Source organism: Malaclemys terrapin, chromosome 11 (assembly GCF_027887155.1).
Source record: "Malaclemys terrapin pileata isolate rMalTer1 chromosome 11, rMalTer1.hap1, whole genome shotgun sequence".
Taxonomy (NCBI): Eukaryota; Metazoa; Chordata; order Testudines; family Emydidae; genus Malaclemys; species Malaclemys terrapin.
In genome coordinates this window covers 19,506,366-19,521,544 of record NC_071515.1, presented here as the reverse complement: position 1 = coordinate 19,521,544, position 15,179 = coordinate 19,506,366, and the positions used below count along the sequence as shown (strand labels likewise).

Genomic DNA, 15,179 nt, shown 5'->3' with positions numbered 1-15,179 from the left:
CCTGCTGAACTTTCTTGAAAGGAGGGCTGCTATTGGCCAAATAAGGAAATAAAGAGCTGTAACCTGCTGCTGCTGCTTTATGACCTTTTACTTTTAGGATTAGGATTTTCTGGTACTGCGTTTCCTTTGTTAATAAAAGCCTGTGTCCTCAAGGGATGCGGCACTGTAAGCTTGAACTTCAAATAACTATTTTCACTTTTAACTCTTTCAATTAAAATAAAGTTCCAAATCAAGATATTTCACTTTTGGGCTTCGTCTATATGTACATAAACTCCCCTAGCTGATGCATTCTTCAAAATGATAAAAGATAGTGTTAAGTGCACATCTTATGCACTAGGTGCAAGGTGTTCCTCCTGCAGGGCTGCCACCTGGGGTTTTCTTCAGGCATTTACACAGCACTACTCTCTCAACTCAGCATCTGATTCTGAGACTTGCTTTGAGAACCATCATCATCATGGCACATCCCAAAGGAACATGGTCTCCTAGCAGACTGAGCACCTCCCAGATTGATCTCTAGATGGGTTCTTAAGGTAGTCTGGCTGAATACTCAGTTTGTCCATCCCTGGAAATCTTATCGCACCTCTGAAGCTTTTGGCAACCACCTGATCGCCAGCTGTGTAGCGGCATTCTTTGGGAAAGATGCTTCAGAATTTGTTGGACTTTCATCCTAATAACATGTCCATGCCAAGAAAGCTGCCTAAGCCGAACTAGTGCTGATGGAGGCAATTGCTGTGTTTGGCTTAGAATATCCTCATTTCTGATCTTGTCCTGACACTTAATGTGGAGCAGCTGGCAAACACAATAAGAATTGAAAATGTCAGTCCAGTGCTCTTCAGACTTGGTCAGTGCCATGTTTTGCTGCTATGCAACAAAGTTGATATAACCAAGGGTTCTATTGATATGCAGCTTTGAAGCAAGCTTTGATGTTGTGGCATCTCCACAGAGGCTGCCGAAGGGCCCAAAATATGGCAGCAGCTGCTGCTATACAGGTGTCTACATCTCTTGAGCATCCTCCATTACTCTCTATGATGCTGTCCAAGTCTTCAACAGTTGCCACTTTCCCAATGTCCTGCCCGGACAGGTTAATACTGAGCTGGTTATAATCTGGAGCTAGAGGCTGCATCATAGTGATGGTCAGGGTCTTTGTTTTAGCCTGTTTAATAACCAGACCAATGTGTGCTACTTCTTGCCTGACAAGATTGACCTGTGAGTGCAGCGATTCACCAAACTGAGCCAACAAGAAATGTCATTGGCTTATTCAAGATCTCAAAACAGAATAGTGCTCAGCTCAGCAGCATCGACAGCTGCCTCCTCAAGCTTATCCATCACCCAGTCGATGCTAATATTGAAAACAATGGTGGCAGAACTCCTGTGGAGGTAGGAAACCACGCTGTGTATCTGCCATTGACTGGACCACAAGAAGAAAATTATGGTTACTTGTCATAACTGTACTCTTCAAGAGTTTTGTATCAGCATTTTCACACTGCCTGCCCATCTTCCCCATTGCCTATAAGTACTAATCTCACAACATTCTTGGTTTACCAGGAGGAATTGAGGTAGTTGGGGGTCCCTTTATAACCTGAGCTCTGAATATTTATGAAGCTGAGCATTGCTGAGTTGGGGACACATTTCTCTCTAGTGTGACTATGCAGACATAGTGCTGTTGAAGAATCACAATAAAAGGTAAGTAGCCATTTTATCATCCTAGCTTTGTAATGGAACATTTTTACACCTGTTTGCCTGGTTATCTCTAACATCTTCTCGGTGTTGTGTTTAATGTACAGCAAATCTAAACAGTATTTTTTGTTGAGAAGGAATGATAGTACATCTTCTCAAGGTGGGAGGTTTTTAATATATCTCAATCAATGGTTTGCACACACTCTCAGGCGCATGCAGGCGTGCGCAATTTGAGAGCTGTAACAAAAGGAATACAAGAAATTTTCAAGCACTTGGGTGATATGTGTTTGTACAGGACTGGCCAAGAGAATAGATTTCAAAGTTGACTTTATTACAGAAGGCTTGTTTTCTCCCTTCTGATTCTAATTTGAAAGACATGTTTTTAACAGCACTTTCTTTAAATTTCTTAAATAAGCTGAAAGTAAAAATATTTTCTCTATTTTTAGATATGTGCAATTTCATGACTTTCCTTTCACCACATGATTTAGCATGTTATACTCTTTATTTGCAAAATACAAACTGTAGTGCTTTTGTATTATGCTGTCAGTTGACTTTGAGTAAATTATGTGGTGACACAGTTATTACTTCTGCTGCTGTTGAAAAATCTAAAATCCGCCCTGGAAGCATTGTTGTGGGATTATTTGTTGGTTTTTTTTAATGGTTCTTGTGTTGCCATAAGCTTACGTGCTAGCATTCTCACATTTGGGCCAGAAGGTGATGGTCTTAAACCTAGTACACTTCTACAGGTTAGCTACGGTATTACATGGAATTCCCTTCTGTCCATTTCTGGCGATTATCGCACTGAAACAAGAGAGTCCATTCCACTTCTCCGATGGTAAACTCAGTGTTCTGGTCCACCTTCCCTCTGTCAATAAGAGGTTTTAATATGTAAGGCTGTGTGAATACTATTTGTCAGCTCCTAATAATGACTATTGTGATTGAGTGCCTTATGTCTTTGAGTCGAGAGTACAGCTCGAACAGAAGTTCTGGGTTTGATGCAGAAATTACGGGGTGAGTTTCTAAGGTCTTTGTTATGCTGGAGATCAGGTGATCAAAAAGGTCCTTTATGTCTTAAAATCTAGGAATACTTGTGAGTAAAAGGCGCAGTATGAGATCAAATTCTGATATTTCTATTCCTGTTACTATTGCCAAAAGCCTCTTCGGCACCAGTATTACCATGTTGTTATAGGGTTTGCTTTGCTAGTGAGTTGCTAGATCTCGTACATTCTTGTTAATGAAGTTTGTCTGCTTGTGGACCTTATTGTCATCAAGGCTGGATTTGCTAGGAAGTGGAAGTCATCACTTGGAGACTGTGTGTCAGATTTGCATCACTTACCCTTTGTTTGAGATTGCATTGTTCATTTAGGAGATAATACTGAGTAGGGAATTCTTACAGTTTATCAGAGAATTGTCCCTTGAAGAGTGGTTCCACTATGAAAATGTCTGCAAAATATCTGCCTCCTCTGTGTACTCAGTCTTATTTACTTACTTTAATGACAAAAAAATAGCTTTTGTTCTTATTAGCTGTATTGGTTTTACTGTTCTACATTGGAGTGAGCTGGCTTCTATTCAGATTAGGTAACAATTCTGTTGATATGTTAGATTCCACTTACAAAATAGTTTGTGAACAAGATAAAACCCAGCTTGATCTACCGATTCCAAACTTAGTTTGCAAGAAAAATCTATCTTTTTTCCACCTTGTTACTTATAAACTGAACAACTTGTCATAGAAATCATCGAGACACCATATGTATTGCTCCCACCAATGCCAGTCTTACAAAATCATATTTCTCTGAGAAATGGAAAGTTATAATATAGTTTCTTCTTAGGCCATAAGCTCTTATTATTGAGAAATAGAATAACCAATCCAGCTGGTATTTTTAGATTTGATATACAACCTTGCCACTCTGGTTATCTGAAGACAACTTGGTAACAGCAAGAATATACACTGGAAGAATGTGTGCCATTGCACCAAAAAAAAAAAAAAAATTAACTTTATTTTTTATCTGGTTAAGATCAAACAATGAATTGAATTCTCTTTGTGTGTTGACATCTGAAGATTTATATCTTCCAGCTATATTCCTGTTACAGAGCTGGCAGAAGTGACCTCTCCAGAGAAGGTCTTTGTTATGGATTTTGCTCTGTTTACATTATTGCCATGAGGGTCACAGTGAAGTACAGTACATTAAAGCTAATACATCACAAGCTGACAGTTGTCTTATCTCTTTGGTACCTCTTCCATTTCCCAAATAAAGAAAAAAGCAAACACAAAGAACATGAGGTTCTGGAACAGAAAGTTAAATAATAGTTTCCAAAGTGCTTTGGTGTTAATGTCCGGTCCCTGTGTGCAACAAATTTTGTGTCTGGTCAAATGGCTGTGTCATGTCCTTTTCTGTGAGGTTGTTGCAAAAAAACTGCTTTTACCCCATAAATATTCTCCCTGGTATAGCACGATTGCCAAAGCAGATAATGAAGAAGAGGCAAAGCTATTGGGTTTCTTCAAAGCCAGCCAGTTCATCATGGGCTGAGGAGGTGGCTCTGGATCAGAAAAAGTGAGAGTTTCAGGACAGCTCTGCATAAGAGAGAGTACCTCTACTATACCTCCATGGAGCTCAGAAGCTCCAGAAAAATTCAGGTTTCAGAGTAGCAGCCGTGTTAGTCTGTATCTGCAAAAAGAAGAACAGGAGTACTTGTGGCACCTTAGAGACTAACAAATTTATTAGAGCATAAGCTTTCGGGGACTACAGCCCACTTCTTCGGATGCATAGAAGATATGCATCCGAAGAAGTGGGCTGTAGTCCACGAAAGCTTATGCTCTAATGAATTTGTTAGTCTCTAAGGTGCCACAAGTACTCCTGTTCTTCTTTTTGAGAAAAATTCAGCTTCAAGTACTTTCTTGCAGAGTTTCGGTGATTCTTCACAACACTTTCCCTCCAGCTATTCCCCCTCATCCTCTGGCAAATGGCATTGGGGAAGCCAGAAGGCTTTTTCTGTTTCCAAGCAGGTTTTTGGGTATGTAAGCTCTAGTCTGCAGCGTCTGCACTGTCCCTTCAATTTGGAGAGTGCTGTGGGGGCCACATGAGTATGTCATGCCTCTCTCTCTGACTCATGAGGGGAGAGGAGATCTAGACTTGTGGGGCAAGATGGCCAAGTGAGCCAGGCTCCAGCAGAATCAGTTTTCCTCCTCTCTGATCCCCTTCCACCCTGACCTGACAGACACTGAGCATATCGGAGTCACCAGTGGACCATGTAAATTTGGGGAGGGAATGAACTGCTCAGGGAAGGCGAAGAAAATGAGGAATTAGGCACAACCACGAGATAAAAGGGGAGGTGCCTCACCAAATCCCTCAACAAGCCAAATAAATTTGGGCAGGGGAGATTGCTGCTATATAATATAGACCTAATGTACCGTATAATACACGTGGCCTTAATTGCTGTACAGTATGTTAGCATTTGAGTTCTGAAAGATCCTTTCTGAAAGCAAATAATGATCATGGACTTCCCAGAGTATTAAACCAGAAAGTCATTGTAAACACGAAGGACGCTGTTCAGTAAGGAAAACACCTCAGATACAAAGTACTCAGAGAAACAGCAGAGTGCCTCACATTCTATATATAGAACAGAATCTCTCCTTTCAACTGCCAATTGGAATGCTGAGAATACTTCTTGTTCTTGTTTTCCATTTCAAGCAGAGACTCAAATATCATACAACTATTGTTTCAAATCCATAAAAATATATTTTGTTTCAAAATGTGACTCTCTCAATAGGGTGCAACACAATTATCTTTTGAAGATGGAGAAATGGATCTCACTGGGCACACTGAACAGCTGACATCTATGAAGGCCAAGTTCACTTTCAGGTATGAGTACCTTCTGTTTAATATTGATTCATGAATACGTTTGCCAGCATGCAGGACAAGAAGATTATTACATTTTTATTTTAAGTACATGTGCTCATCATCATAGTGCCTCCCTCCTTTTTTCCTTTTCCACCCTGAAAATTCACTTCACTCGCATACTTAAGCGCTTTTATGTTTGTGAGTACCGTTTACCTTGGATGATGAACGTTTATGACTTGTATTGTATGTTCTGACTGGTTGTGGGATATGGGGGAAGGAAGAAATATGCTGCTCTTTTATATGTTTGTATTTTGCTTTTTAAACAATTTCACAAGCAGCTTAAAGACTTAAGATAGGTGGAGTGCATGTATCTAAACAAATAAGCACTCCTCTGAGCCACAATATCCCACAAAAAGTAGATAATTTTCTTGGTTAAAATGTCATCTCTCTTTTTATTATTAAGGTTATTCCTTCAGTTGCTTTTTAAATTTTTATTATATTTGTAGATACACTCTTATAACCTGTAAAATGCTATATCCAGAGCATCCACTATACAGGATGGGCAAATTTGCATAGGCACCTTTTGTGAGACCTGTTCCTCTGGGACAATCGGATGAGTAACTCCTCTTTCTCCCTCAGTTATGCTAGGCAGGAGATAACTGGTGCAGAAGTCTAACACTGTTGTTGTGATCTAAATTGTTGGTTAGTTATTCTGACTGCTTGGGAAAGACTGCTGAAAGGATAAACCTAGGCCAAGTTTTGAGTGAAATAAAGATGATTTCCAATTTGGATTGGAAACCATGGAAGATTTGGTATAAACTAGGTGTTTCACTTTGAGTTTTTGGGTTTCTTCCAATCTGAAATTCTAAGCAAAACTCAGAATGTGAACCAAAACAAAAAATAACCTTTGGGTAAACCCAGTGAACCAAAGTCATCAAGTTTCAAGGTGGGTCAGATCCTCCACTGGTATAATTGGTGCCATGCTGAATTTCATTAAGGACTTAGTCTAGTGAGTTCAGAGCAAAATGATTCCATGCTAGTGTTCACCTGTCCTTATGCCAAGTTAAATCTTAATCTTGGGAAGTTATTCACATGAATCACATTGCTATGAAGTCACTTTTTAGAATGTGAAATAATCTGGTGTCCGTTAATATGCTTTGTCGTAGAAAATTAGTTATGACAATACATTGCCTAACTGTGAAGTAAAAGGTGTAATTTGGAAAACTAAACATGACAGCTAAGATATCATAATCAAACTAACAACTCAATTTTGGTGAAGGCAAATAATCCTTTCCTATAATTTTGCATTTTCTAGTCAGTTGTCAAAACTGTGTGAACTAAAAGCCCTGAGCAGTATGTGTAAAACTCCATCCCCACATACAGCTTTGCTTTCATTTTGTTCTTCTCTTTTGCTCACTCCACTCCGTGCCATCTCACTCATCTTTGCCTTCCTTTAGTCTGCTCCTATGCTTGGAATCACCTACTATTTCTGTGTACTAAGCACCTTCCATTTCCTACTTTTAAATACCTCCTTAAAATCCACTTCTTTAATGTAAGCTTATTACACTGATTCGCTCTGAAATTGTCTCCAACTTCTTGGGACTAAATTGTTGTCCCGTGTTTCACACTTTAGCAGAGTTGGATAATAAGCTATTAGAAACAGTAAACTTGTTTTTTCTCCACGTTTGTTTTGTACATCTTCTGTACCATCTTATGGTGCTCTAAATCTAAATAAAGATTTCCCCATCCCTATCCTTCCTACAGCGTAGATGTATATTCATGTAGAAGACACAGGATGCCACAAGGATATTTAACCACTGTTTCACACTCTTTTTAGGACCCCTCTGGACATATGACAGTCTGTTCATGGAATACTTTTTCTTCCTTATTGAGCAGTCTTTGTTTTGAAATCTATTTTCTAATCACAGTATTGCTAACTTCTGTGATTTTTATCATGTCTAGCAATTTCGGGGTGTTTTTTAACCTCTCTCATGAAAACGTGATAAAAGGCTTCCAGTTCACAAATTTTCCCTTATTCAGAATGGCCACCATCTCCTATTACTGTCAATGGGGCTGAACTTGCAAGATAGCCACCAATCTCTCATGATTTTTGATCTCTTGAAATTTGGCTTACTGTAATCAGCACTGTCATGAGGATTTCTTATCTAATTTATCTGTCACACTTATATGGTCCCCATCACTCCAGTACCTGAGCCCGTCGCAATATTTAATGTGTTATTCGTACAATTCCCATGTGAAGTAAGGAAGCACTATTATCCCCATTTTACAGATGGGGAACTGAGACAGAGATGGTAAGGACTTGCTGAGATCACACAGGAAGTCTGTTGCCTCTCACAAGACCCAGGCTACAGCTCTTAACTACCAGATCATCTTTCCTTTTTGGGCACATCACCAATTCCTTTTGCCCTATCAATAAAGATGCTTCTTTGTTTGTTTCTTTCTCCTTCTTTCTCTGTTGTTGTCATTTCACTTTGTGTCTGGCTTTCTCCTCTTTTAAGGAACAGTGGAGAAGGCCATGGTCTTCAACCCATCTGTCTGATTTGTTTTGTTTGTTTAGCCTCCCTCTTTGGGACCCTGGTCATCATCTGGATGGTATGGCAATTTCCAGTTTCTTTTTAAATCCTTTCTGACATCGGTCTGTTTGTAGAATGGTAACGTTGTTGTGAAGAGGTATCAAAGTTTTTTTTTTTTTTCCAGCTTGCTATGCACCTGCCAGGTCTCCAAGCTATATGCTTGCTGATTAGCGTTCATCAGACATGTATTGAACCTAGTCAGCTTGGTTGCCAATGTTTTTTATAAAATTTAGTGAAAGGCTGCTACAGCCTGTTTCACCTGATGTAATTATTATGCATCGCCAAATCTGTGCATTCATTTGTTTCTTTCATGTCTCTTGATCCCATTAATTTGTAATTGGGATTAATCAAGCCCTGCTCACGATATACTCATGATTATTGTTGTCCTTATCTTATGCTTGTACCCAGTGTGTTTTTGATAATGTCACTTCTTCCCTGATTCATATTGTTCTTGTTATTTGACATGTTTATCAAGATAACTAAGACCTTGCCTCTACTCAGGATTCTTCATAATTGTGTGCATCTCCAGCTATCAATCACTTGTCTTTTTGTATTATTGAGGTGCCTCCCAAGTAAATTAGACTTACAAGGTGAGGTCTCTAGTTCATGAAGTCTTCTGCACTTCTCTCTCACCCTAGTACAGAAGGCTATATTGTCTGTTTGCATTTAATCTCTGTATCCTGCACCTCATTCTGGTTGTGGTATGAAGACTTTCACACAAATAGCAGGGTTTTATAGCATGCCCATAAACTGATCAAACTCTGAACTAGTCTGATTTTGTCTGGAAGCTCATTTCACAGCCATTGAATGAGAATAGTTGATCTCCAGATCTTATATGATTCATCTTGAGTTTTGTAAACTCTCTGGCAGTTCATGGCTGGAGATATGCCATAGGAGATGTAATTGGCTCTTGATCCATTGAAGACTTTGAACATTGAAATCAAAGCTTGAACAGGCCGGGGAAGCACATCAGGAGACAATGGAGGGGCCAGAACAAAGCGATGATATGTTTTGTAGCAAACTCTGTCTGTGTTCCTTCTACCTGCAGTCACAGATACAGGGAGCTACCATATCCAGTCTGGGACTGATGAATTCAAGGATAATGGTGGCCAAATTTGAAAGTGGGGAGTAGGAAATGGATCCTAATGAATCCTAATCAGATAAAAAGCCGCACTAAATTAATTTTCTGGCAGAAAATACCTTGTTCATGCATATCACAATTTTAAACTTGTTTAAATGCGAGAGATTTGATGTATTTAAAAACAATACTTTTCCCCTCCCCAAAACATAAAGTGAGGCGTCTGAAACTCTTCTCCCCATAGTTTGGAAATATGTACTGGGGTAATTTCTTGCATTTTAGAGGATTTAAAGTAAATTCAAGACAAAGATTTCATCCTGAAAAAACAAAGGTGACCTGCGATTTCTGTGGAATTCAGCCAGCAGTGGCTATAATCTATTAAAAACTCGGAGCAAAATTTCAGTTCTTAAATTTCAAGGGCTTTGCTTTGTTGTCATGCATGCTTTCCCTTAGTAAAGAAGGGGAAGACTACCTTAAAAAAATTGCAGGAGTACTTGTGGCACCTTAGAGACTAACAAATTTATTAGAGCATAAGCTTTCGTGGACTACAGCCCACTTCTTCGGATGCATATAGAATATACGAAAGCTTATGCTCTAATAAATTTATTAGTCTCTAAGGTGCCACAAGAGTTGTCCTGTTCTTTTTGCGGATACAGACTAACACGGCTGCTACTCTGAAACCTTAAAAAAATTGACAGTCTTTGCTCTCTAAACAACTGACTTCTAAAGAAAATAGTGAGATGAGTACTGAAGAGAAACTATCCACCTTACTAATACCTCAATTTGACTGCCTGAAAATATTAAAAATATTAGCAATATTTGTAATAATAACAGTTCTTGCCAGAAATTAGCAAAATAGTTTTGTCTTTTATTAAGTTTCAAATTAGATCCTTTTGCTATGCTATTTCTGGAACAATTATTTTCCTGTATATGCAAGTATTATTTCTTTTTATATTTTGCTGTCTTCTCTTTTTTTCCTCTTTAATTGTCTAAATGTATCTCATGTTTTTCTTGAGGCCTTTTTAAATGTTTAAGACTCTAAATTGTTACTGTCAGATGAGAATGATGTATCTTGAAATAACATGTTCAAAACAAACTCCACAAACAGTTGCCAAAACCACCAGAACCCAAACCTTGTTGAATACTGTTCACCATATTCACAAACTTTTTTTTTTTCCAACTGTGGCAAAATTGTTTCAGTGATTTTGAGTCATGCAAATGTAAAAATAAATAAATTGAAAATCTTTATGCATATGTTATGATTGAAATTTTATGACTTTATAATTCAGTCAGGTGAAGTTAAAAGCTTCAGACAACTTGTTTTATACTCTTCATTAAGGTAGGAAAAACTATTCCATTTGGAGAAAAACAGTTCATTTACTGAAAGCTCTGAACATTTATATGTGGCGTCTCATAAAAATAGAAATGGAAGGTGCTAAGCACTTTCAGAAGGTGCTAAGAACCTCATAGGATGAGCCCTTATCTGCCTAGACTGTCCAAGCACTTTCCCTGTAAAGGTGCTTTGGTACCCTGTGGACCTTACTTATCCTGTAGGGTTCTGAGACTCTTGAGAACTGAAGGTATTCAACACCTTGCAGGCAGAGAACCTGTGTTCTATAACTGACCCTCCCTAGGTTTTCTGTTTGTTTGGGTGGCAGGGGGGTGTTTGGTTTTTTTAACATACGGTATGAAGGCTGGAGTTTGTTACAATCCACTGTAGGTCTATTTTTTGCAATTTTTGAAGGTGTCATTTTTATTTTGGATCTGCTACCAGGATGAAGATATTCAGGGGAAGAAGGGGGTGTTTTGTTTGTATAGCAGGTGGGGGAAATAATGGTCAAAGGGGAAGGAACAAATTGCATTGTTCAGTAATAAATGCTCCAATAAACATGTATAAAATAAAAGAAACACTTATTAAAATCAAATCCATATTTTTCTACTTAGCATGCAGATCACAATTTTATGGACTGTTATACAAGAACAGTAAAACATTTGTGCAGAATAAATACTGTATTTCTCCTCACTACCATTCCCCTTTCCTGACTGGATTACTTGAGTGAAGGGGTTTACAGCTAGCAGAAGGATCTCTGGACTCTACAGTAGTTCAGTAGGAATTTATCGCCAGCCCTGAAATTCCACCCCTTGGCACACCATGTGGAAACAGAAGTGTTGTTTTTGCAGATCTCATTTTAAAAAGTTTTTCCATAGCAAAAATAACCCTGTTAACAAAAAATAAACCTAATCTATTTGAAAGTAGATATTTAGTTTATTAACATTGGATTACTTGGAATTCAGAGAATATTTCATGCATGGATAATTCATTAAGTGTTTAATTACACTTGTCCCCTCTTGCCTTCCATTTCTTTTCAGCAGAGGCGAGGGTCACAGTTCCTTGACCCACTTGATTTAAACGCTGCGAATATATAAATAAAGCATATCTGTAGCACCTTCCTTCTCCTCCTCTCCTCACTTTGCTTATGTTCTTCTTTGTCTTGCTGTATCATGACAGCCTGAAAAGCAGAGGTGGAGCATATTGTTAAAACCTGGTACCTGCAAGCTGCGTGATTTTTTTCTGCATTTTTAGGCAGTTGATCTAATGTGAATTAAGCAAAAAAACAGGTTTTTAGTGGACAGATTCTTGATTTTGGTGCTCAGTATTTTGAGTCTCTCCTAGATAAATACATTTAAGTTACATACATGAGGTGGTGAAGGTGAGGCTTCTTTTTAAAACTGATTTTGGAGGCTTCTTAAATTCTTTCACATTTAATGTGTTTATTTTTCCTTTTTTTTTGGTGGCAATTCATTTGTAGGGTAGGGAGAATCTGTGGTTCTCCTCCTCTCTCTGACTGCAACTCCCACACCATCCTCTGAATGTTCAGCTGCCTTCTTCATCTCATGACAGTGTATTCTCCACTACCTTTTACTGTTGTTAAGATCTTTCCCTTTATCTTCCACAGCACTCATCCCACCTAGCATCGCCATCCACAGACTCTCCTTTTAGATCCTACATCATTTTGGTTTGATTCTGACCATCTCTGTTTTTTTTTTTTTAAATCAATTTGTCTTCTGACTGAGTCTGTTGGAATCACTACTAGGGGGGCAGTTTACTCTCTCACCCAGTGAGTGTCCGCTGGCAGCTTTTAAAAATTCCAGGTTTGGTGTAGAAATTGAATTAGCATATGCAAATACATTAGTATAATATGTAAATAAAATATTGGGTCAAAACCATGTACATTCCCTATATGGATAAAAATATTTATGCTGCTTCTGAAATTCCCATTAGTAATTGGGCACAGAGCATATTTTTGCCCCTGAAAAAGCACAACCCTGTGCTTGCCAAACAAACAGCACAGCCTGTGTTTGCGGGTGCTTTACCTTGTGGATGTTTTCCCTTATGGCAGGGCAGGCTCTGGCTTTTTTGCCGCCCCAGGCAAAAAAGCCTCCCGCTGCCCCCAACCCCCCAGCGCGGCAGGGGAGGGCGCCGAGCCCGGCCGTGCGCCGCTCTCCCCAACCGGCCGGAGCGCAGGGGGGAGGGCGGCGAGCCCGCCGCGGCTCCGCTGGTGGCCGGAGCCCCGGGAGGAGGGCGGAGAGCCCGGCCGGGGCTCCGCTGTCCCCGGCGGCCAGAGCCGGAGCACTGCGCCATGCCACCCCTCTCCAGGTGCTGCCCCAAGCACAAGCTTGGTGGGCTGGTGCCTGGAGCCGGCCCTGCCTTATGGAATGCCCACAGCCGTTGATATGGCTGGATATGTTTGTGTAATACAAGCAAGGGATGAAAAGCACAGTTCAGTAAGTACATTTAACCTCCCTGTATTTGGGAGTAAACATTTCCTTTGCTTCTCATTTATCTATGGTCACTGTAGATTCCACAGGGTGTGCTCAGGGTTGCAACTCTGCATTCCTACTTGTTCTGGAGAATTCAATTCCAAAGGCAGCAATTTCATAATCTTCATTTTTTTCCTCTTACAAATTTCCATGGAATTTATAGTTTTCAGCCCAAGAAATGCTGCCTCACCAAGTTCAGCCTGTGCTAAGGATTATTTGGCACACCGCCTGGACAAGGCTGTAACAGTACTGGAGCTAAAGGAATAAGTAAATAGCATGTTGGGTATTTGACCTTTACTTTATTTATTCAGTTTGTTGCTGCTTGTTGGGTTACACACAATCTCACATACAGTTGAATAAGATGATTTTTCTCCTGTCCTCAGTCTGGAGGGAGGCTTCTTTCAGCGGAGATTGGGGGTACTTCCCCATCATGTCCTGAGGCCAACAGCCCAATATGGGTCCAATCCAGGGAATTCCATCAAGGCACAGGTCCTCACGTTAACTTTATGAAAGTCAAAAAGAACAGGCTTCATTAGTTGTCTCTGAACAAATCCCATACAGCAGTCCAGATCTGTTGTCTGTGTTTTTCTGAAAAGTTTGTGTAGAATGCCTTAGTTTAAGAACTCATCAGATTAATTTTCCCATTTTAAATTTCACAAAACATTAATTCCTAATATAGTATTTTTTGGCGGTTGATGGGGGGAAAGATTCAGGTATCTGGCTACAAAGGCACTGTAGGTACACAGCAACTCTAAAGATCAGGCTATGCACTTAGGGCACCTAAGATTAGGCCTTAACTTAGAAAATTTTGCCCTTGGTGTTTCAAATGAACTATTGAGTATGCATGCTACTACATTTTTTTTTTTAAACCATACTCATCAGCATTTTTAACAGTGTGCTTGGAAGCCCATCCTGACCAATGTGATGGACTGTAAAGGATCCTGGCAGAGATCAATAAACATTGAGCAATGAAGAATTTAAATGGTAAATGATAATAGCACCTTTGGTCGATGGTATGCCAGACTGTGGTCTCAGCTACCACAGTATGGTATCATCAGGCAGATATTCTCTTTTTAATATAGACCACTGTAGTAGATTTAGCACAATAGACTTGGAGGCACACAAGCACATACTTAGATTATCCTAAATATGCTAGTGAGGGGCGAACCTTGAAAGGCTGGCAAGTTTGATTCAAATAAAAGTGCTTGTTAAATTCTCATAGGATGCAAAATAATCTGTACTTTTTTTGTATAGAAATTATGTTGAAAGTCTGATAAGGACAGTCATAGGCCTTACTGGTGCTATGGAACCTAGAAAGGCAGCACGCAGATGCACATTCCATGCACCAAAGTTCCCCTTTGTTGCTGTTTTGACTTACTGGGCCAGACCTGCTTTTTCCATTACAAATGTATTAAAATGCTTAAGATATGTAGGATGAGTTTAAAACGTGGTTAAGGCAAAACAAACAAACATCACAAACATTTTGTGAGGGTGTGTTCCCCCTGGCTCCACTGAGATGGTAGTGCTTGCTTACCCGTTTTCCAAGCCTTCACCCTTCTGTGTACGCTGGGTGGAACAGAGTCTATAAAGACCCTCTCCTGTGGGTCCACTCCTGGGTTTTTGTTTTGTGGGGAAACTTTTTTTCCTCTCTGAATTTTTAAACTTCAGCTGTCAAGAATTTATAAGGCCTGTGAGCACATTGTCAGCAGAGCTTGTAATTGCTGTGAGCACCACAGTCTACTAGATGTAGCTGTGCCTGTGGAATTCATTAATTTCTGAGGCCTGAAATTTGGGGCTCATTCATGTGATCATAAGCTCAGAAATTTTGCTGAAATAGCTTTTGAACTACTGCTCTCTACCTTCCCTCCGGTTATTCACCAAGTGATATGACATAATCTGCAGGGGCAGAGATACATCTATTGCATCTTTTTTTCCCTCCTCAGTATCAGCTTGTATACTGCTTGTTGACAAAATTGTGATCCCTTTTCAATCAAGGGCCTGGATGTGAAGGCTGTAAGCACCCGTCTTTAAAGTACCCAAATATCCCTTCTATCCACCGTGGGCTGACTGGACGTGTGGAAGAGTACATTGTTGTAATTCATATACTCTAAGGCAGTGGTTTTCAAACTTTTTTTTCTGGGAACCCGGTTGAAGAAAATTGTTGATGCC

General features: G+C 39.6%; 1 protein-coding gene across 1 annotated transcript in view; it reads left to right on the top strand.

Moving 5' to 3' along the window:
- Positions 1-15,179, top strand: part of PARD3B (par-3 family cell polarity regulator beta) — a 658,517-nt gene that overhangs the window by 311,950 nt on the left and 331,388 nt on the right. Inside the window, exon 5 of the mRNA XM_054043471.1 lies at positions 5,446-5,537. Coding sequence (XP_053899446.1) covers positions 5,446-5,537 — 92 coding nt within the window. The remainder of the gene's footprint in view (positions 1-5,445; positions 5,538-15,179) is intronic.